At 37.3% G+C, this 24754-nt stretch overlaps 1 protein-coding gene across 5 annotated transcripts in view; it reads left to right on the top strand.

Moving 5' to 3' along the window:
* mid2 (midline 2) overlaps positions 1-24754 on the top strand; it is a 121502-nt gene that overhangs the window by 78753 nt on the left and 17995 nt on the right. For 4 of the 5 annotated variants that reach the window (XM_043257277.1, XM_043257276.1, XM_043257274.1 and 1 more), the window contains exons 3-6: positions 11626-11691; positions 13308-13403; positions 20002-20109; positions 24101-24249. In XM_043257277.1, coding sequence (XP_043113212.1) covers positions 11626-11691; positions 13308-13403; positions 20002-20109; positions 24101-24249 — 419 coding nt within the window. The remainder of the gene's footprint in view (positions 1-11625; positions 11692-13307; positions 13404-20001; positions 20110-24100; positions 24250-24754) is intronic. The other variant, XM_043257278.1, reaches the window with a different exon arrangement.

Here is a 24754-nt window from a genome sequence, read left to right as displayed (position 1 = left end):
TTTATTTTAGCCTACACTACTGTTGTTTAAACAATTCATATAAGCAGAAGGAAGGGACTATTCCATTTTTGATATGTGATGAAATATCCCATTCTTTATGCAATGAACTTCTGTGAATAAACTCAAATAAGACTTTGTATCTTCAGTGAGAAAATTTCAAGTTGGCACAGTTGGTCCTTGGAGCATGTTAGGCTCTCAAGTCATACTCATTTCAGCGCGTTTGAAAGAGTCTGGAAAATGAGATACATTGTTGGTCCCAGCCTGATTTTTCATTCTCAGGTTCTCTAAGATTTTTTTTTTCCTGTCTGCCTATTTAGTCCACTTTAAAATGCAGACGCCTCATGCATGCTTTATTCGCAGAGCCATCTTTAATGGACTGTTAAAAAATGTCACCTATCAGCTGTCCGTAGCGCAAGTGTCAAAGAGCCCGGGGTCCAACAAATCTGCCATGCTGCCACACACAGGAGAATCCCAGCAGTGAGCTTATTTCCCATCATACAGTCTGTTTATCTTGACTCTAGCGTTAAGCCTCGTGCCATGCATGCTAATTATTCGAGAAGATTAGAACCAGAGGCTGTAAAAATAGTTTGCGCTGTCTACGTAATTATGCATTCTGCATCACAATGTGATCCGAAAACCCTTTGCCTATCAGTATGGAAAAGCAAGGTAAACGGAGAAATGTTCAGCACAAGTCAATTAGAAATGGGATTTTGTATTTACCCCCCACCAGGCGCTAACCACCATAGCTGTGATGCATTCCATGAATTTCACAGTCCTTGCTTATGAATTTAGATCAAAAAGTTGACTAAGAATGTATCAAATTAACATATACATACATATATATATACATATATATATATATATATATATATATATATATATATATATATATATATATATATATATATATATATATATATATATATATATTTCTACACACACACATAGACAGACACACACAATTTCATAAATTCTTACGAAGATTAGTATGTTGTTTTAAGAATATGTCATTGGATTGTAATCCCAAATAAAAAATGTCTTCAACTGTATTAGGACAGGATTAGTTTTTAGGACATATGTCCATTTCTGGACATATGTAATGTTTAACATCAGTTCGCACAAGATTTTTGCGTCGTTTTTTGCACTGCATTTCTGCATTGCTCTCGCTCGATTTAGCTTTTTCATTCTGGATGCATAAAATCCTTAACATGAAGCATAACCACATATTTGTTATTGAATACCCGGTAAAATAGAAGTCTCGCTTGCATTTTTGAATCTATAATCCTGCAGTGGTCATAAAAAAAAAGGCTGACAATTTGAACAAAGCACATTGTCCTCGTCTCTGATTCTCTTTTTTGTCTTTTAAACTATTTGTTCAAAGAACGACGCGTACGACAGTCTTTGAACAATGTACAATCACTTACAACTTCCCCTTCTCTCTGTGCTCCAATCACAAAATGACATGCTTAGTTTGAAACCGTCGCACAGTGGGTAGTTCGCAAGCTCGCGCGTCGTGACACATAAAAGCTGCTGCGCTCAGGGGAATGCGGGTTTGAGTCCAGTCTGCGCTACGTCTCTCGCTCTGTCTTGTAAAATTAGATGCACAAGGCTATAAATAAACTGAAAACATTTCCGCTTTTCCACACAAGTAGCAAATGCTATTTGCATTCAAATGATTTAATCGCATGTAAAATGTAAATTGCTTATCCAGCATGCTTTCAAAATAAAAAGCACTAAAATGTATTTTCGATGTACGACGGCAGCGTGATGAAATGTGGGGAATTTTTGCCAGCGTGTTAATTCTCACGAGATTGCTTTGACAAGATCGAACGCCGAAAGGTGAATTGTTTATTTTGTTTTAGAATATTTCATTAAAGGTGAAAGGTGGTGTGACCATTACCAGCATAGGAATTCACGAGCTTTAAGACGGAAAAATTACTGACATGGCCAATTCTGATGGGATTAAAGTAATAGAGAAAGTCTGGTAATTATTATATTACCCCGCCTCACCTCTCCTTACAAAACTAATCCGGTCTGAAAAGGGCTTTTGTTTGTCAGAGCGTTGTCATAAATAAATACTCATGTAAGGTCCCCTCCGAGGGGCCGTCCAGAATGTGTTCTTGCGTTAAAAGCAGGCAGACTTGAACAGAAGGCATGTTTAGTGGTACATTAACTCCCATTGCCAGGCGCTGAATGCACTCGAGTCGCTCATCACATCCCCGGGTTCATCCGATTGGTCCATTGATTTAAAACTGACGTTGATCCCCTTTGCTACATGTCAAAAGTTGAACCGCTTTTTTAACTCGACGTATCCTCTTAAAAAACACCGCATTTGAGATTCTGAAAAACAGAAGGGAGATATCTGTGTTTCCCAAACGTACTCATCCTCGTGTCATTCCAAACCAAAACTCAAAAGAAGATATTTAAAAAAAAAAAGTCCTTAACATGAAAGGAATAGCTGTACTGGATATTTTGGCACATAGACATTGTGTATATATGCTTAGTTTCACGCAGCTCGGATAGATTTTTGCTCTCGCTGTCTTTCTTGTTACACACTAACAAGCAACATCTCACACTCGCAGTGTAGACAGCTTCATTGATTATAATGAGAGCAATCCAGTTTTGCTGCACTGCCTCGTAGACAAGATGTAAGAAGTTCCATTTGCATGTTGAATTAATTTTTGTGTTTTCTACCATTTAGTTGTTAAATGTTCGCTGCCATACATTTAGCAGATTGCAGCTCATTATTTACAGTGAGCCATTTTTAACCATCACGTTTATTAACACTTCGTCTACATTGTAAAAGCAAATTATTGCTGCAACTTTAAATTATAAGTAATAAAAAAGCAATTACTTTACTATGTTTAAAATTGTGTTTAGTTAACTTCAGTTAAGTTTAATTAAGTTGAATATTTGTTATCTTAACTCATTTTTAGTTGTTATCACTGATTGCAGCATTTTTTTAAAGCACTCTGCAGATGTCCGAGAAGCTATTTTTCTTTACAGAAGTAATGCGGGTCTCTGCTTAATGATGCTAAATGTGTCAAGAGATTCAGACACACTGACTGGAATTACAGTACCGTAGAAAGACAATTAATGATTTGATTCATTTATTTGTGTGAAGTACTGATACTGATTTTTTTTTTTTTTTTTTTATAATTCAGCACAGAAATGTACTACATTAAGTGGAACTTTCAAGCAGTTTCAAAAGTTATTAGAAATAGTTTTTGTTATGAAATAAAAATTAAATAACTATAATAAATATTAATATAATTAATATAAAGTTAAACATGAAAAAAATGATAGTGTGCCCAAAAATGTATATTTTGTCATCATTTTCTCACTGTCAGGTTCTTTAAAAAAAAAAAAAAAAATCTGCTGAGCAAAATTAAAGATATTTTGAAGAATAGTCGATGGGCACAGTTGACTTCCTTGTTATGGGAAAAAAAATAATAACAAAGAAGAAAAAAAAGAAATAAATGCATACAGATTTGAAACAAGTTGAGAATGAGTAAACTTAAAAAAAACACACATGATGAAATAGTTCATTTGAAATTAACTATAAGTTTAAATTGAAATACTAAACGCAAACAAAAATAAATTAAAGCTAAACAGAAAACTAAAATAAATGAAAATAATAAAAGCACACATAAAAACAATTTTGGAACTGAAAACATAAAAAGGTTTAAACAATAGAGTGAATAATATAATAACAGTGCTTTCAAGACTTAAAATTGTTATATCCATAATTAGCAACATTTCAAACGTTGATTTGTGTAACGTTAAAAAGGCATGGTTCGTGAAATTTTCAGGAAGTCAGAAATGGCTCGTTCTGGCTCGTTTCTCAGTAGTATTTATTACATACAAAACATCTATTGGTTTGGATGCTTTCACGACTCAGCATCTGTCGTCGTTATAGCTCGCTTGCTTTTTTTAAAACCCAGATCACACAGTTCTGACAGAATATCTCATAAAGTGCTGTGTGGTTGGGAGACTACCATCCAGAGTGTTTCAAAGGCCCATCAAAGGGATTTTTCACTCTTATGTAGCCAATTAGACAGTGAGAACTGTAGTTTGGAGCGGTGATACAGTAGTTTCTGTGTCTGTTGCTGCTGTGAGACTACAGTCGTCCCTGTTGTGCATCTCAAATGCCCATCTCGGTCTCCTGCGGTTTGAGAACTAGGCCGTGTCTTTGCTGTGAACCCTTAAAGAAAGCAGCACTTGTCACTCTTGGCATCAACACTCCTTTTTATCCGCCTTTGAAAACATGTTTACACTTCAGAGAAGTTTTGTCTGTGTGAAGTCGTTCTGTATTCTGCAGGCCACTGAGTACAGCTCACAACAGCAATGACCGGCTGAATTTCAAGTCACCTTCCAGTCCAGCTCTAGATTATAGTGTTGCTGAGGTCAGAGCTTTAGTGTGTTAGGGGCAGCTGCCTCTGAAATCTTTTTTTGTCCGGATTGCTGTGATGAATCAGGAGATGTCAGTGCAATTTTTTTGTGTGTTGCGCTTTCATCTGCTATCGTGCCTTTTGAAATTATGTGTTTTTTTTTCCTTGTGGGAGGCTGCAGCAAACAGACTGCCAGTAGCAGATGTAGATATATGGATGCTTGTGTACAGATCTGTCTTGATTTACTGTGGTAATTTTGGAAAGTTTTTTACATTTAAGAATGTAATTGGTAAGGATGCAATTTTAGGACTAGATTTGCATTTTTGAAATGCTTGCAAAATGTTGATAGAGAACAGTAAGTTTTTATATGACTTCATGACTGGCAGATTTTCAATGTAAAACATTGAAATATATAGTATATATTATAACATGTATGTTAAAGAGATGAAAAGAAATAAATGAATTATTAAAAAATGTATTAAAACAATTCCATGTCAATAAATGGTTACAACTGATTATCTAAATATTATTTGCATTTTATTTGTAGAGATTTTTATATTTATTAGAGAGTTTAAAAGTAGTAAATGTATTTAGAAATCTCCCTTTATTTCATAATTTTATGGTTTCGATTGAAAAATAAGCATTGTAGTATCTAAATATTTATTTAATTATATGTGTCTTTTGATTTTAGTCAAGAAATAAGTCGTAGTCATTATTATTATTATTATTTATTAGTATTTAATGTAATATCATTTGATCAGTTTATTTTAAATATTATAATCACTATATTTGCTTACTAATTTGTGACGCTTTCTGCCTAAATAATATAAAATTCGTTATGAAGCTTAAAAACAAAAAATAAAATATTATACACCTGGAATTGACACCGGAATGTATAAGTTGAGTCTTATTGCTATGCAAATTCATTTTTTAAAGTATGAGAAGACATAAAAGAAATATAAGAGATTAATTAAATAAACATTATGCTGTTCAGTTTGCCAGCATTTGACCCAATCTTGCTCTAGCCGTTGGCATCCTTGCTCTTTCTCAGCGGTCACAGGACAGCAAGAGAGATGGACAAATGTAGAAGATGAGGACAGAAGGTCTCCTGATGCAGGGCGACAGCGTGACTCACCCTTCATCCACAATTGAAGGTTTCAAATGGCAAGTCCCTGCACATGCCTCCCCATGTGCACTGCCTGAAGAGAGCGAAATCATGTTTTCTCTTGCTTTGTGTTTGAGTTATTTATCCGGGTATTGCTAATCTATGGATTTATGGATTTCCAATTGAGAAGGAGACGTTTGTTTCGAGAATTTCCCCTTGGCGGGACCTACTCCATAGAACTTACAAACATGATGGTCTCCGAGGGAGATGGATTATGGGAAGTGTCAGAAAAAGACGAATTAACATCAGCCAGTTCATGTTCAAAGGAGTAACAAATGACAAACTCAAACTTGCCTGAACCAAACAAGTTCTAATCTTCTCACAGCCATCATTCAGGAACGTATCGGATGAATTTCAATGTTTTTTGTACGAGTATGGTGTGAAACTATGCTAAGCCCAATTTACATAAAAAGGAGGCGTGTTTTGTTCTGCAAAGAATGGAAATATTCAAAGAACCGCACTAATTCAGCTGGTTTAAACTGATTTGCTGGTGGTTAGTGAATGCTTTGCTGTTTCAAGAGAGGGAAAGAGTGAATGAATACGACAGATATGCCAGAAAGCATCGCTCTCTGTGAGTCGAGGTGCGCCCACTCTTTTACCTCAGACCCGAAAGACAATAAAAGCAGTAAGTGTTATCTAACATTAGCTGAATTAGCCTGCAAGAAAAGAAAGAACAGACCTGATGCGAGTTTCAATGGGAACTTAAATGAGAACAATTCATTTAGTTCATTCGAGGCCCCGTCGAATGATTTACGACATGCACGATATCTCCAAGGTGTACGCCGTCGACTAAAACAACAAACCGCACAATAGCGCCAATTGTAGATTTGTTGTTGCTCCCCGAGCACAGGTATAATTTATAGTGTCGAATACACAGCGGTGCTGTCTTTCTCTCCACCTCTGCTTTGTACCCACCCTCGTTCACCTTGAATTCATAACACCACTTTTCACAGTCTAATGAGAGTCTAGAGGCAGCGTACAGCATTCCTGGGTGATGATATAAGTCGTCCACCTGTGCACACTTGTGTACGTTATACCAATCCGCAGCCAAATGTTTTGGGCTTCAGGACCCATGTGTTATTTCAAACTGAAGAACGAGACAAGCCTGAACCCCAAGGCCAATCCAACCACTCGATTCGTCACTAGCGAGCACGGCGTTCCAGAGAAAGTGAATCACCGTGTCATTCAGATCCCGGGAAAATCTACAGCAGTTAATTGTGTTACACAAATGAAATGTAAAGCCATTTAGCAGACATGCCACGTGAGTCAGTCTTTAGCGTTCCCATGCTTGTCCAAATTGATAGCACTTAACTCATTGGCAGATGAGCCAAGGCCTGTTTCTGCAAATTAATTTTCTGAATAAACCGTTTGTTACGCTGCCTGTCAAAGACGGATGTCAGGCTGAAAGTTGTCTTCGGCTTATGATTACAGGGAGCTTGCAGGGTTGGGTTCGGATAGGGTTCAAAGTCAAATGGAGGAGACGGTATCTTTCCGAAAGGGTCTCAGAAGTTTCGCAGCTATAAATAAACCGCAAGCTCCATTTTGCATTTGAGCTTCTCAAGGGCTTAGGCTTTTTGTGTAAAGGCCTTTGTCGTGCATTGTTTCCATGTAGTTTCATCAGCTTTGCATGTCTTTTTTTTACGCTGTGACCTCTACTGCGGTGACCCAGAGTTCGTTCCTGCTCCACATCGGCCATTAGCTGTGACCTCCATGTTCCTCTTTCAAGCAGACGCCAATATCAGCCTCCCAGGCATGCAGTAAGAGGAGATAATGGCTCGACTCTCTGGCAGTTTTCTGACAAGTTTTAGGTATAAAAAACCCGCTCTTATAGGTAAACGCACTTTACCCAAAAAAAAAACAAAAAACATGCATTTACGTCTCGATTAAAGGCACATTACGCAATTTGTATTTTATATTTGCCGACTTTTAAATGGTTGCAAATAAAAAGTAGACCTCAAGCAACTGAGTATGACACACTACAAGACATTAAAGGCTTTTCAAACACTAAGAAATGCGTGACAAATGAAAGCTGTGTTTTAAAATAAGATCAAAATAAAATGTTTGATGTTCCTCCAACTGATGGATTCCTAGTCTAAAGCTGCTAAAAATCTCAGTCTGTGCCCATCATACACCACACGATTTTCTGTAGAATCTATTAACTTAATTCAAGCAATTTGAGCATAAAACTGGGCAAAGGTTGTATAGTGTATTCCAGCCGTATACAGCTTTTTGCATCTGAATAATAACAATGCTTAATTTATGAAATCTGCCATTTCAGAATACATTCTCAGCCATGTACATGCTAAAGAACACTGTCTCCAGTCTCTAATGACATTACTCAACAGTGTATACATGTATCATAGGAGAATTTTGTCTTTTTCTTCATTTCAACCACACCCTAAATTATGTTTTGTATTTAATGACATTTTGTGTGGTCTCTTTTGCATTCCTAGCATCTAGCATGTTATAATTACACTCAAAGCACACAAAAATGCATAAATCCACACATTTAAAGAATACTCATATAGAAAAATGTGCACAATTATTTCATATTATAAAACGAGTACATTCAATCTTGAAAGAAAAATACATTATTTGAGACAATTCTTGGTGAAAATTACACAGCTGTATTTATTTTAAATGTAGTGTTTCCCACTTATGTTTTCTGTGCAAACTATATACAGCTAACACAGTAAATTTGTGTGGCCCAGACATTTAATGAATATTCTTCAATTTTGTACAGCCTTGATTTGGTTTACATCAAATAAAATGTGATTAACAAACCTAACCAATGTCGGTAGTAGCTGAAGCTCCTTGTTTCATCAGACTCTGACAAGCGGAGGCGTCTCTGTGTTGCCTAAAGAAGCCCTGCTTTTGATTAAAATTAATTATTGTCTAACTGAGCAATTCCTTTCCATTTAATGTCCTCAGTGGGTGTAATTAACTCAAACACATTCCTCTTAAGTTGTTATGCATGAAGCACATTTTCCCTCAAGGGATTCGTCTTCCCCATGAGAGCAAGCAATTCCTCCGACACTCGTCCCTTTAACCTTCAAGCCTGTTAGTCTGTGAAGCCCGATGTCTTCCTGTCTGTGGTCTTCAGGTTGATGATCTGTTCCCAGTGGAATACGTAGATGGACACCAACCTCTGTCGTATTAGAGAATGTGAAGTCTGGGAAGTATGGAAGCTTATTTCCATCACTTTTGTGACTTTTTACAGTATCTCAGAGTTTATATCTCATAAATGAGAGAAGTATACAGCTGCGAGATCTTAACAAGCGAGATTCATGAGAGTTTGGACATGGCGTGATAACTTGCAGTTGTGAGATAAAATTCTGGTAAAAACATACAGAATTGCAAGAGGTTAACTTAGAATTAAGAGAAATAAAATGTGGCAACTGAAAGATGTCAGCTGATAATGCCAAGACAAAAAGAATTCCAAGAAGTCCAAATCATGAGATGTTACTTCAGAATTCTGAGAGTCGGAATCAATGTTATCTGAGAATTCTAAGAAAAATGGAAGAGAATTCCGAAGTCAGAATCGCAAGACCTTAACTCAGATATCCGAGACAAAGTCAGAATTGCAGGGTATTAATTCAGTATTCTGAGAAAAAATTGTGAGAATTGTGAGAAGTCAGAACTGCCATATGTTATCTTAGAATTACGAAAAAAAAAAAAATACAAAGAAAAACATCTGAATTGCAGGATATTAGTGCAGAATTATGTCAAAGATGTCACCTTTTTATATCTTTATTCTTTTTGAAAATAAGCTTTCATAGGGAAGACGTGTATTCATGAAAAACACACCTGCTATGTCCAACGTCGACAGTACATTTTCATTTGGATTAAAAGTATAGACATGCTAGACGGCTTGACAGGGTCAAAGCTTTAAACAAGGCATTATGGGATTGATTTTTTTGCTTTTGATGGAGAGAAGGGGGCGTATTCCACTGCGTTAAAAGCTTAATGGCACTCCCCAGACAAGCCTCAAACAAGGGTAATGTAGACAGAATTAAATGACTCTGTCTAATTAATTAGAAGAGCGGAGGCTGGTAAGAAACAGCAGTGGCTTCTCATTAGACCGAGTTTGCGAGTCTCTGGAGAGTGCTGGTTTGGAATATTATCCGGTGCGAGCGACATTTCCCAGCAGGCCCTGGTTGCTGACACATGCACGCACTCAACCGCCCGTTGTTAGCGTGGTTGCTGTGTTTCCGCATTGTGTTCCCTCAAAAAAAACACAAGAGGAGAGGATCACAGAATAATTAAACACACCCACTTTGAAGTCTGTTTTCTCGCCTCAGGATGTAATTCTTTTTCAGGATTTGTTGTTGTTGTCGCTCTGACCCAGAACTTAATGGACGCGGCGCACGCCTGTTAAAGCGTGTAACGCCTACAGTGTGAGCATCAAACAGCAACTCAGCAAATATCTTGTATATCTCGTCTCCCTCTGTATCTGGGATAATCTCTTATCTGATAACAAGGGCTAGTCAAACCGTGAATCATTTGGACTCGAGTTTTCCAATCTGATTCATTTGATTCATTCAAGCTGTTATTTGATTCTTTTGGTGAATCAGTTGCTAATGTGTAATTCAGCTTCAGTAAATCCTCCCACAGCGCAGCCTAGATAGTCAGTCCTTCGTATCATTCACTCTCACTCACTCATTGCTTTATTCCTGTCAGTCATGTCACAGTGTCAGTTGTGTACTGCAGCACTGTGCTTGTCACATATTAGAGCAGAGTTTTTATGTGTGCTTTTCTCTCTCTCTCTCTCTCTCTCTTTAGTCTCTCTCTCTTTGCTCTTCCTCCTGCATGGCTGTGTCTGTGTCTTTGAAGTCTAGTGTCTGCTTTAATGAGTGTGTACTTCAGACTTGTTCAGCCCAAACCACACTAGGTCTGCTGTCCTGAGGCCACTCTGCTCTCTATCTTTCACATCCCTCCTTTCCTTTCCTTTCCTTTCCTTTCCTTTCCTTTCCTTTCCTTTTTTTTCTCAATTTTTTTGCCCGTTCCTGTTTCCTGTTAATCTTTCATGCCTTACTTCCTTCTACCTTTTGTTTTCCTTCCCTTACTTGTTTGTTTGTTCCTTTTTTCTTTCTTTTTTTCACCATTTCTTCCTACCTGTTTCTTTATTTCTTTCTTCCTTCCTTCCTTCCTTCCTTCCTTCCTTCCTTCCTTCCTTCCTTCCTTCCTTCCTTCCTTCCTTCCCTTTTACTTCTGTTTCTTTAATATACATCTGCCTTTCTTTCTTTCCTTCCTTCCATTTTTACTTATGTTTTCTTAAACATACTTGTCTTTCTTGATTCCTTTTTTGATTGACATATCCTTTCTTTCTGGATTCTTTCTGTTATTCTTCCCCTATTTTTCCTTTTTCTCTACCTTCAGTGCTCTCTTCTTTCTTTATTTCTTTCGTTTATCCTTCCTTCCTTTTGCATTGTTATTCTCTTTATTTCTGACTTTTATTCCTCCCTTCCTTCTGTTTTTTTTAATTTGCATATACATCTTCCCTTTCTTAATTTTACTCTTTCCTTCATTCCTTCCTTCCTTCCTTTAATTTCCTTCCTTCTCTCTCTCTCTCTCTCTCTCTCTCTCTCTCTCTCTCTCTCTCTCTCTCTCTCTCTCTACCTCTCCCTCTCTCTCCGTCTCTCTCTCACTCAATTGGGCTCCAAGCTCGTTCACCCCCGGCAGCTTGTCTTCTGTCTCCTGGGAGGTGATACTTGGTTTTGATGTATAAATCATCCTCGACTGTTCAGTCTTTAATTAATGACCCCCATCTGTCCTTGCTGGGTGAGTTTGAATTTTAAAATGCTGACACACCAAACAAGCGCCTCTGCGACTGCCTGACGCAACAAGCCCCCGAGTAAAGCAAGCTATCAGCGCACAGAGAATAGGCAGTCTGACATAGACACCCTCACCTTCTCCGAGGTGCTTCCAGCCCATTTACCCAGCAGAGCAAGAGAGATAAGCACGAGAGAGGCTGAAAACCAGTCGCCGGACAGAGCAGGGGCAATAATACTTCCGTCTATCAGCAGGCCAGACCAGTAAGGCTCTGTGTGTATGTGTGTGTGTTCATAGGCTTTTCAAGTGAGCCCTGCCAGAGTTTCTGAAGCGGTTATGGAGGCATCAAAGACAAGCGCCGCGGTGAGTCACCGGCTGCCTTTTACAATCTATGTACGGGATGTGTGCAAGACAGCGTTTCAGGCCATAGACGGGGGGTGCGGGACGTGCAGGTGGACAGGGTCAGGCTGCATCACATATGCATGAATAGCCAACAACACAAAACAAGAGAACATAAAGGCTCTGTTCTCGCTTTTGTATGCCGATGTTGTAGATTTTGTTGTTCCCATCGTTCCTGCTTTTCAGTCCGCTCGGGCTTCCTTTATCTCTCCTCTCATGTCATTAATATCAGCTGTTCATCTCAGCGCCGTGTTCATGTCCTTCTCTCCTTTCTCCCGCTGTGCGGGTCATCACTTCACACAGCTGCTTGTGTAGCATGGTAGGGTGGCTCTCTTTGAGTTGTCGCTGCGATTTCCCTCTTTATCTTTCCAACAGCGAAGCATGTGCAACTCTTTTTACTAATTACACAGTTCTCCGCCTCTCACCATAGTGATTCAACACCAATGAAATTCAACACCCTCATAAATCTTTTGTTTGTACTGTTAAACTCCATTACTCTGTGATATGGGACAGCACCTCATCTTCCCTTTTTCATGAGCTAAACAAACGCAAGCGGTATCACGGTGACCCAAACTCACCATTTCTGACCGAAAACCTCTTATTAAACTTTAAATGCTACAGACCTGTTTCCTCGAAGTGTACACTACAGCTCATGAATTAGGACACCCTCCCCCCAGTGTGAAAGTCTCAGCCCAGCGCACACAGTTTCTCGTTAGTGACGATTAGTGGTTGTGATGTGGAACTAATTTGCTGTTAGTTGCTTGTTTTGAATCTAATCCGTCTTTGTGGGATCTCTGTGGACTCTGTATCATTTATCCATGCGCACCTACACTAACATTATCATCCTCACTGTGTTTTTCCTTCATTCGGGAAAAAGACAGATCGGGAGCAGTGGGGAAAAGTATCTGCTGCCCTCGAAAAAAACACAGTTTTAATCCCTTGAAAGCAGATGTATTATGAGATACAGTCTTCAGTTCCAAATGTAGAAGCATATTTTCGAGCACTGCATTTCGGAAGTGGATGTGTATTTATATCAAAGGGATAAATCATCCAAAAATTAAATGTCATTTATTCATCTTCATGTTGTTCCAAGCCAGTGCGCTGTTGTTTTTATTCATTTTAATGTCTTAAAATCCATATTTTCTAATTGATGTGTACACTACTGTTCATCATTTTGTGGTTAGTAGGATTATACTCACCAAGGATGCATTAAAAAAAGAACATGCAGTATATATTTTATATATTAAATATTTACATGCATGCGTTTGTATTCATATGTACATACATACATGCATAATAAATATATGTACACACACATTTGTTAACAAAAATTATTATTTTGGATGCGATTAATCATTTGACAGCACTAATTATTATTATTCACATTCATATTATTATTATTAAAATATATATTGTTACTTTTGATCAATTTAGTTTAAACTGCTTGCTGAGTAAAAGTATTAATTTCTTTTAAAAAAATCTCATATATGAGGGAATAAATGGAAAAGCTTGTCTGTTTAAGACAGAAAGAGTGATTCATTACATTCTGTCTAAATGCCATTTATCTGCCATTTCAACAGCAAACCTTGGAGAATAACTTAACCAATCTGGTGAAGAGGAACAGTGAGCTGGAGAACCAGATGGCCAAACTCATCCAGATTTGTCAACAGGTGGAGGTGAGTCCAGGCAAATTTATCATTATATTCTTCATCCTTCACATCACCATCATCATCATTCTCTTTCATATATTATTCTTCCTAAATAAGTTTGCTTTTTATTTTTAGTGGCAAATGGTTTATTGCACTTTTGAGCTACAAATGCTCATCAGAGGTTCAAGGCTACTGCAGGCATTCAACTACAAAGCATAAAAAAGTAATGCATGTATGAGATTCCTAATTTGTATATTGTTGCAGTTATGTATGTATGTTTTAATTCACAGTCCTGTGTGTCTGTATAGCTTGAGTTGTGCATTGACATTCAGTTTCTGCTGAGCCAAATGCAGGAGTGAGTCGGTATGAATGCAGACTGGTAAATGTTTTGGGGTTTTTTTGTTATGAAAAAGGAGACTAGCATTATAGATGCACTCATGGTCAATATAAGAGAAAGAACCTTAAATAGACATGTCTGAATGTCTGAAAGTTTGCTTGTAAAGGCAGAAACTTATTCAGTTGTATTTTCTACCCCTATTTATTCATATTATATATATATATATATATATATTTATGTGTGTGTGTGTGTGTGTGTGTGTGTGTTTTGTGGTATATATAATAAATATAATAAATATTGCTTTGATTCCTGTTTAATCTTCATCTAATCACAGCAGAACCAACACATCTGTTTAATCATGTATTATACAAACAATAATACATTTACATGAAAAGTGGAAAATGCATGTGAATCCCTAAGGTAATATTTTAGCTAAAGCTAATGTAGAATCTAATTAATGAGGCAAGATTGGAAGTGCCGATCAGGGTAAAAAAAAATTAGCTTCCTATTCACTAGCATGTCTCATATTCACGTATTGCCTGATGTGAACCACACCTCGAACAAAAGAGATGTCTGAATGCTGAAGATTAGGAATTGTTGACTTACTTAAAGCAGAAATATCTCTACGGGTTAGTCATCAGTCCACAGTGAGAGAAATTGTCTATAAATGGAGAAAGTTCAGCATTGAATGCTTAGAGATGTCAAAAAGAGACATAGAGTGTCAGCTAAAAAATCTCTGGAATGTGCTAACATACAGTCAGTTTCAGGATTAGATTGCATTCTTTTCTCTGTAATTCTGTGAAAGTTTACATGGTGTGCACAATAACGGCATTTTTAGATGTATAGTCAACTTTCTATTCACTACTTTTTTCAGCATTAAAAATAATGAAATACATATTAGAATAATTTCTGAAATATATGATACTGAAGAGTGCTGTAATGCCATCATAAGAATTAGTTACATTTGTAAATATATTAAAATTGGTAAACAATTGTAATAATATATTAGATTATTTCTGAATTTACTATATTACGGGGGAATTTTTTTTTTTTAATTATTTTAATTATTTTTACCACCATTATGTTTCATTTTCATATATCTCCACCCGCAGCTTGGTAGTGATGTGACATATTTATGCACCCATGATAAACAGTGCTTTTGAAAGTCAATTAGTACCCTTTATCTTTAAATCAGACCTTATTAAAGGCACGACAAACAAGGCACCAGGGATATATTTAGGCCTTTACTTGATGTCACCTTGAACATCGGCTGAGCGAGTTGTTGTTACTCCAAATATGACTCAAGATCAGCACCAAGACATCAGGCACAAGGGAAATTTAAATGCGAGCGTCGTTTTTAATGACTCTGTCAGGATGGTTGTCCTTGCTGTTTGAGAAAAGAAAGCAGGTGACAAGGCATTGTTACTTCATTAGCTGAATCAGTCTTGTTGAACCCCGAGGGGACTGCATGCGTAGCACGTCTCTAACCTCAGCTGAACCGCACATCAAAAACTTCTGCATCCCACCGACTGCTTTGAGCACTTGAAGAACGTAGCTCACACCTCAGCTCATTTAAAAACAGCTTTCCGAAAGCAAATCCCCAGCTACCTATATTAGATCGAGTCGAACACCCTCAAGGTGATTTAAAATGGTTAAACCTATCCAAAATAAATAAGTATTAAGTATTAACTGCATTCCATGACATTTTCTCCTTCATTATTAAAATCGAGATCAATTATTCAGGACTGACTGTTGTTGGGAATGTCAGTCATCTCTATGTCATGTTTATTTGAAAGCCACAGTTAAATATTGAGGACCAAATGAATGAGGTGTGATAATGATAAGCAAGGACGCTGCAAGTTAAATGTCTTGGAGATGAAATGCTGGATGTTTGAACCAAAATCCCTCAGCTGTGAACTTTGGTCCTCTACTTTGCGTATAAAGCTGACAAGAACAGTTTTGATCCTCAAGCAGACAGTTAAATTATAGTATTTGGCTTTTCATACTTGTAATCATGACAAAATGCATTTATGTGCTTAAAGGGAAGGTTGAAGGTTCAGTATAAGTTCAGATCTGTCAGCCCATGTAAAACGGGTGATTTAAACAACTTTACAGCTTGACTTGTAAACATTTTGTAATAAAAAAGTGAATGAGACAAAAATACAGATGTTTGATTAGGTTTCGCGTTTCTGATTAGGAGATTAGAAATCATTTTAAATCATTCCAGACCTCCAAACCTGAAAGAATCAAAATGACCTACTATAGTACTTAACATTATGCCTGCGATGCTGAAGCTAGAACATGAATGTTCTGTAACTCGCCCAGTTTAAGCAATCAGAGGACTTTGAGGTGGTTTCAGCCTGTCAATCATTTTTCAGGACAGCCCGTAAAATGGGAGTCAGACTGGATTAGTCTGGTTTTTAATGTGAACCAATCTCATTAAGCAGCTTCATAATCGGTTGTCAGATGTTAGTTAGTGCACACTGAGAACACAGAGACATTAAAACGCATATACTTATCTTTCCTCCATACTGTATGTGGGTATGACCAATTAAGATGTCGGTCAGCAAGTGCATCGTCTGGAAAGCATAACTTTCTGTTTCAAGGGTCACATCTGCAAATATCTAATAATAAAGGTCTCAAAGCAGATTCACACACTTGTGAAACATCTGCTTGACTATCATTCTAGCATTCAACAATGAATGGATGCAATGTATTTGCAGATGCAAACTCTTAACAAATGACGTCTTCCAGATGAAAACGCACATCAAATAGAGCCTTCGGCATTCGTGCTGCGTCAGAGGAACATCTGCAGAGATGTTTACATGGGTCTTTGTAAGTGTTACGTGAAAAAGAGCGTCCGTGGCAAGGCTTGCGATGGTTTCCATTAGACAAAAGTGTCACTGCTAACAGTGAACAGTGAAGGAAGTGTCCTGAGAGAGTCTGTGTATAAATAACTCATGAGTGATGCTGTCAAGGGACCGAAGGTGTCTGGGGAACTTTGCACTTTCAGTTGTGAATTTCCATTTTTACCTTTGGTGATTTGAAACCTGGATTCCATCACTGCCTTCTTTGACATTCCAGGTTCCCTCTCTGGGCCGCTGTGGGTTATTAGCCCTGCGGTGCAAAGGGCCGCTTTGTTGTGTTGCTGTTCCACCGAATGGACATGTGTGCAGCAATGTGGTGAGGGCCGCCACGCTGTGATGCATATGCCTCTCCCTCATCCATTTTTAACAGGGCCACTTGGACTCTCCGGCGATGAGGCAGGCCCCATAGGAGCACCTTGTACAGCCGTGCACTTAGAGCACTCAGACCTGCCCCATCTGTCAGCGTTCGGGCAAGATACACAGTAATCAGAGCTGCCACAAAAACAGACCTCAGCTCAGTGGCATCTGTTCAACAGCACTTGGATTGTTTATGTACCCAAAGTGAACCGCTGGAGCTCATTAACAACCTTTTTTTATGGCAGCCAGTGTCTTTCCCGCCCTGTGGATTAGCAGATTAAAGATGTGGCAATATGAAGAGATAAAGGTCAGGAACTGATGAGCCTTGTCAATAATGAGTCTTTCGCAGTCATTGCATGCAGCGCACACAAGCATCTGGGCTTAATCTGGAAAAAATGAATTGCTGAAGTGTGTGCAGACATTTTTTGGGTCTTTTTTTAATAAACGTGCAAAAAAAGTTTTTCCATTTTTTCCTCAGAGCCTATTCTGGTAGAATTAAAACATGGCAAAAACATAATTATTTTGACTTGTTTTCTTAGTGTCTAACACAGCTTTGTTTCTTAATTAAACATATTAAAGATTAATAAGGATCTTGAGATATTTTTACAGAAATAAAAAACAAAAAGTAGTGTTGGTTTTCACTTTCACTTTTTTTATTGTTAATTCTTTCATATTTTCAAGTAATTAAATGTATTGCAATTATTACTTTAATCTTTTCAAATGATAATATAAACATATCTTATTTTATTTTTTAAATAATTTTATATCTAATTTTGTTTTTATTTTAACTTAAAATGTGTATATATATATATATATATATATATATATATATATATATATATATATATATATATATATATATATCAAACTAATGACATTATTGTAATATTTGCACACTAAAATAATTGTATTTCTTACATCTGTTTATCTCTTGTTGTTTTGTATTACAATCCATCTTTAGCTTACTATCTTATCTATATTTGGATATATTGCTTTTTGAACTATCCTTCATTGCTTTCTGGTTTTCTTTTAGGAAATGCTAAGTCTAGTTTATTATCTGGCCTACAGTGCACAACGTCGCAAAGGCACTAAGTTACATTGCAAAATTGTCCCCATGGAGCAAGCTCCATTGCTTTACTTTCATGCATTGCAAATGCAGTTTTAAAAACCCTGACTTGCTCCTTTGAGACTATTTTGCAACCTTACATTTTGCCACTTAACAACTACTTAACATTTCAGTTACCCACTTGAACCGCAATATAAAGTTTTTAATGAATCCTTTAAAAATTCAGCTTTACTGTTTGTAAGGTAGTGCAGACTGAATCATCTATTAATTTTTTTCTATTTCAGTACCTGATCCCAATCCACATTGATGCAGGATTGTTGTAGATCTTTTCTGAGTGTCCAATAAACATTACTCCAATCCAAGACAGTATAAATGCATAGACAAAATGTCTGTGCGCAGCAGCACGCTTTAAAGGTGTCAGCATGAATCTGCCAGGCGACTCAGCCTTCAGGGTCTTTGCTGACTTACGGCAGGCCGGTAAGGTGCGAGCGCCATAGTAAAGTAGGTTCACACATCACCTTCATACCAACCTCGGAAGAGTCCTTTATAGTCCCAAGAAAAGCTACGGGGATGTATTTAACCCCTGATGGAAGGATGATGTGTTAAGAGGTCTGATAAGGAGCATATCAACAGCAGGAGTCATCCATCACTGCACTCGTCCACTGAGCCAAAGCACTCGGATAGAGAGAGTTTGCTTTGCTTCAAACTAACCATATGTGCCCTCTGGCTCATTTTTATTCTACTCTCTAGGGGAGCTGAGTGGAAGGATTGGGCATTATGGGATTGACAAAAAATATGAAAAAGATCATCAGTGCTCAACTTTGTGTGAAATGTTACACTTTGGCTGGGTTAACAAATTTGCATTTTGTCTTAATATAATGATGCCCAAAAAGGTTTTAGCTGTAAAAACAAAGATTTTGAAAAAAAAAAAAAAAAAACGTTCTTTTATTCTATATGTAATGCAAAATGGAAATAGATCTAATTCTGTGTTATTTCACAGTAAAATAAATTTCATTTCCAGGATTCAGATGTCAATGAGTTTTTTGTTCATAAGAACGAATTTGGAGAAATGTAGCTTTACATCACTTGCTCACCACTAAATCATCTGAAGTGAATGGGTGCAAACGGCTGATAAAAACATGAACATTCACAAGAATTTTTGTTGTAAATAGTTATTCTTGGATCAGCTGCTCCTTTAAAGTTGGTTGTAAATGATCTGTACAGATATATTTAGATTTATGCATTTGTTTGATCTTTACTGTAAACTTAAGTTGTTGCTGGCTTATTTTTCCAGTAAATTTTGGCTACGACAGCTACCCATTTTTTTATCATACATTTCACAGATTACTTTTTTACAGTGTCAGTTGTCTTATTGACTTTGTGTTGAAAGCAATCATAGGCAACTCTGAAGACATCTGCATTCCCTGTTTATTTTATAGACATTCCCAAAAAAAGATGAATCCTTAGGGTTTGTCTGGTATTGAGCGGATTTCTTCCGTGTGAGTGGGTACCGCTTACAAAAGTTGCCTAGTTGAAATCCAATACAGTGGCTTCTGTGCTTTCTTAATGAGATTGAACCCTTGACGATATTAAAACGGGGTGAGCATTAATTGCCTGTTTATTTAAATGCATGAGTGTGAGTGTGTGTGTGTGTGCTTGATTAAAAGCTTAAGTGGATCTGTCTTGAATAACAACCTTTTTGCACAGATCGGATCGTGCAGTGAGCATGATCCTAAGAGAGCAATAAGGGAATCTTTGATGGGATATCACAACACAGTCTTATTACGGGATGATCTGAGGAAGGAATTGAAGTAAAGCCTAAAATGTCTCTTCTTTCTGTAATGATATGGTCCGCATCACTCCAGACAGGACGTGATGTTGGTATTCTCATGGCTTTAGCATGAACTGAAGCAGAGAGGCTGGAGTAGCTTAGTTATCCCAGCAGACTGATTAAGTGCCATTGTATTTCTTTATGAAACTCTTTGCTCTTATCTGCAGGTGAACACAGCCATGCATGAAGCCAAGCTGGTGGAGGAGTGTGATGAATTGGTGGAGATAATTCGCCAGAGGAAACAGGTCATTGCTGTCAAGATCAAAGAGTCCAAGGTACAGTTTCTCTCTATTTGCACCACCGAGACAGATTAGGGCGGCCCGAATTGTAATTTTAAGTCAGACTCGTATCAAGCACTTGAGACACATTTAGGAAGGGTTTCGATTTGCTTTTCAATTTATAAACTCTTTAAAGTTACGAGTATAATATCAAGGTGGAAGTTAAAACTTTTTAGCTTCTTTCATTTTCACCTGAATAATGGAAATTTCGTCATTTACTCAGCCTCGCCTCATCCAAGAAAATGTGTGTGTTTTATCCGTACAAGGAACATCAACGGGAACTTTCATTATACAGACAAAAATCTTATTTTGTGTTCTACAGAAGAACAAAAGCCATGCGCGTTTGCAACTACATGAAAGTGTTCCTTTAAGACGCACACGTGGCTGAGAAACCTTCACTCGCTTAGAGAAAGCTATTTGAATTTGATTCATGACAGTATGTCACACAACGCACAAATACGGAGCTGGCATTTCTAACACGTCTTTCAGATCATGTCACTACCCCTGTTATAGCAAGACAGAGACTGTCAGGGTCTGTTGGACCCTACGCTGTGCGGAGAGATAGGTGATGTGTCGCCAGATGACAAGACGGAGAAAAGGCTGGGAAAATCGCTGCATATTTTCCCTTTGTGAATTAAAACCCCCCCTATTTAAAGAGGTTAAGTTGATGCAGATGAGTAATAATGTGGCTGTGTGGACGTCAGATGGGGCTTTGGAGATCTTGTCAGATAGTCCACAGGCCAAAGTGTGGTGGCAGCCGGGTGAGGGTGCAGTGAAGTGTAGAGATATTGCTTGTTGAATGTATGACAGGAAGCTTGGCTGGTTGAAGCGGACTTGGCCATGTGGCTTCACTTAACAAGCTTCCCTTGTGTAACAGTAACAAGGCCTTGATAATCTTCAGCAGCACAAACACGGCACGATGAACAGCACTCTTCTCCTCTGGGATGGCATATAAAGAATAGACACTCACAAATGTGATTAATGCTAAAAACCGCCTTGAGTGCAAAATGAAAATGATTGGAAATGTTGAAATATGCATTTGCATTTGCATTTGTCATTTAAAGCAAGACTAAACAGCTAGGGAAATGTGTAATAATGACTTTTACTTATTGTGAATAAGAGATGTTTTAGCCAACATGTAAAAAATCTTAAGAGACATACTTTACTTTGTAATGATAATAAAATAAAGAAATGTTTTATATGCAGTGTTCATTTGCAAAAACAGACAACTCTGCTTTAATTATTTTTTTTTTAAATCATTTTCGTTGTGCATTCTCACTCAAACTGCAGTTGGGTTATTTAGATTAGGTAAAAACAAATAACTGAAAAATACAACCAAGTAACACAATGAAATGCAAAAAAAAAAAACCATTATAACATATTAAAAAAGCTGTTTTTGCAAATGAACTTTTCATATATAATTAGCTGCAATAATTTGTAATTACTTTACTAATTCTTATTACACTATCGTGTTAAAAGTATGGTTGAGGTCAGTAAGATATTTAAAAAATATATGTTAAAGGCAAAATATGTTTATTCAACAAAGATGCATTCATGTGATCAAAGTTACAGTAAAGGCATTTAACATTTTCATTAAAGAATCCTGGAAAAATGTGTCTTCAAATATGAACCAGCACAACTGTTTTTAACATACAATATAAATATTTCTTGAGCAGCATATCAGCAAATTAGTAGAAGCATGTGACATTGAAGCAATTAATTAATTCTGGTTTATTATGAATGAATAAAGAAGTAATATATGTACGTTTTTGCAACTTCTGATCGTACAGACTATAAAAATCAGAGCTGTCAATTTTACACAGACTGATCATATATTGCTCCATATTTTAGATGTTGACACTCTTCAAACATTACCAGATTTTCTGCTCCAGTTCATCCGTGCGCAGTGCGTGTAGCGTTTTGTGTTTGACAGCGAGTGTGCAGCGCTCAGGCACTTTAACTTGACAGCCTGAACTCACACTCTTATCAAGTGGGGATTTGAGCCGCGAGGCAGGCCTGTGCTTCTCTGTTTTTGGGTAATGTGACGTGAGAGACCCGGACAAATGCAGTAATCTCTATCAGAAGTGTCTACGTAAGGCCTTCAGTGGTGTACTCTCACACGGCAGCCCCGAGTCGACATGCACAGCCTGCAACATGAGATTATGTCTGGCCTTTCGCAAACATCTGTAACGCAGCTCCGGCACAAAATGCCTGTATCTCTAGCATTAAGGAGGCTTTTGGAATCATAAACCCAGATGCAAAGTGTCTGTAAGATTTGATCTGAGGCTTTGGCTGTTCAGGCTGGTTTGTTGCTGGATTGTTTTGGAATTATTTTCTCTTTTTTTTCTGATGCAGTCCAATTTCTTTAATGCCGTCCTGAAATTCCGAAACTTTTTGGCAGTGCACCATCTGATCAAAGCAAATCATTTGAAGCTGTCTTTAAGAAATGGGGTCAGATTGGGATTTGATCTAATGCAATCCACTACGGCACCGAGCAACATTTTTCTCTCCTTGTTTCTTGATTTATCTGAATGCTTCCAATCATTCCTTCCTGTCAGACGTCCCATTTCTCTATTGAATTACACTGTGGCATAGGCTAGATCCTGCTTAACCGACTTACTGGCTTATTGAGGAAGCATAGCTAATGTCCCTCATTCCCTCGTGAAAGAAAAGAACGTATACGCACAAGAAACATGGGGTTATTTGAAGGGAAGCTCAATTCATAGTAAATCTGTGGTCAGGTATTGTGGGCGGTATGAGCCAAATCATATTTCATGCTGTGAGTGCATTATATTATGGTAAGGGTATATATATTTGCTGGATATATTCTTTTTTTATTTTTTTATGTCAATTCAGACCGATATGTCTTATATTTAAGTGTGTAATGTAGTAATGCATATTTTTGTATAATGCTATACTTTTCGAATCAATTGCATATCATCTCATTTGAATAATTTATTTTTGTAACGGATCTTGATGGACACAAACCAAAAGGTGTTATTTATATTCACCGCCACTAAAAAGTTTGGCCTCAGTTTGTTTGTTTTTTTAAAGAAATTAATTCTTTGTTTTTAGCAAGAAAGTATTATTTCAATATTAATGCATATTTAATATTAATAGAATGTTAATTTATTTCAAATAAATGTTGTTCTTTTAAACTTCTTGTTCATCAAAGAATCATTAAAGAAAATGTATCAAGGTTATGTATCGGAGTACAAATGTTTTCAACTTTGAGAATAATAATGTTTCTTGAGCAAATAAATGAATAATTGGTGAACAAAAGAGATTTATTTTATACTTTAGTGTTAAAGTATAAGACTGCACTGCAAAACACTTGAGTTGAGTTCATAAAACACATTTAAAATAGTAAATTCTGACTGGAAAAGCCATATTTTGAGATGCTGTAAATTAGCTGAAGCGAGCTCACCTGTGACCAAACATCAATTAAATTCTCTATGTATGCAGAAAGCTATAACGCCAGACACAAGGAATATGAGAAATGTGAAACGTTTAAAGCTATTCCAGCATTAAATGAGATTCTTTGCACAGCAGTTTGGATTGGACCATACACTTTTCTTGTTGAAATCTCTTGTTAAAGACTTTGTGTAATTGATTTGGCTCACATTTTTAACAAACATCTAACACAGAATGAAATAAGCATTCATTTTTAATTCCTTTCAGGCAAAGTCTTTTAACAGTTCATGCAAATTCGGCATTTACATGATTCCTTAAAAGTGTTTTTTTAACTTAACTGAAAATCAGAATGCGTCACTTTATTGCGTCTCAGCTGTAATTACACAAAAAGCAAACAAAGCCAAGGGCTCATTTGGTTGTGATAATGAGTTTTTGATAAAATGCTCCATTAGGGTCCATTATTTTTCGTAACATCTTGTGGAACGTCAACCTTCATAATATCAATAGCTCAGAAAGTTGTATCGACAGCTCCATGCTTGTGAATGCATTGTAAAAAGCATGTGTGTGGGTTTAGGTGATGAAGCTGAGGAAGCTGGCCCAGCAGATTGCGAACTGCAGACAGTGTCTGGAGCGCTCGAGTGCCCTCATCACACAGGCTGAGCACAGCCTGAAGGAGAACGACCACGCCCGCTTCCTCCAGACGGCCAGGAATGTGGCTGAGAGGTGAGACACACACACACACACACACACACACACACACACACACCGTCACTGCCTCTGCCAGCGTGAATTCAACTTTCAGCTACTCTGCACATTTCCTGGTGCCGCCTCCTCCTTTGAGTTCTGCTGCTTGCGGCTTATATTCAAAATAATACAAAATATGCCTTCAGGACTCAATATTTAGCACTATTTGTGCAGCTTTGGGTGTGGAGAGAGGCTTTGTGTTGTCATGCTTTTTTTGACGAGCAATTAATGCAAACACAGGCGGTTTGTATTGCGGAAATGTAAACAGGTACGAAAACAGGATGAGTGTGTGTGTGTGTTGCGTTATTAGATTTGTGCATTAGGCAGTCTAAATGCAGTCGAACAGACCGGATACTGTTGGAAATGTATATTTTTATTAAAAAACGACTTGTTTTTCACTTAATGTTTTTTTTTGTTACTCATTACTGACTTAAAACTTAAAAACGTAATAGTTGTTTCATGAATTAATAAGTAACAAGAACTG

This window comes from Puntigrus tetrazona, chromosome 14 (assembly GCF_018831695.1).
Source record: "Puntigrus tetrazona isolate hp1 chromosome 14, ASM1883169v1, whole genome shotgun sequence".
NCBI classification, from domain to species: Eukaryota; Metazoa; Chordata; class Actinopteri; order Cypriniformes; family Cyprinidae; genus Puntigrus; species Puntigrus tetrazona.
The sequence above is the reverse complement of the archived record's forward strand: the minus strand, read 5'-3'. Positions and strand labels throughout refer to the sequence as shown.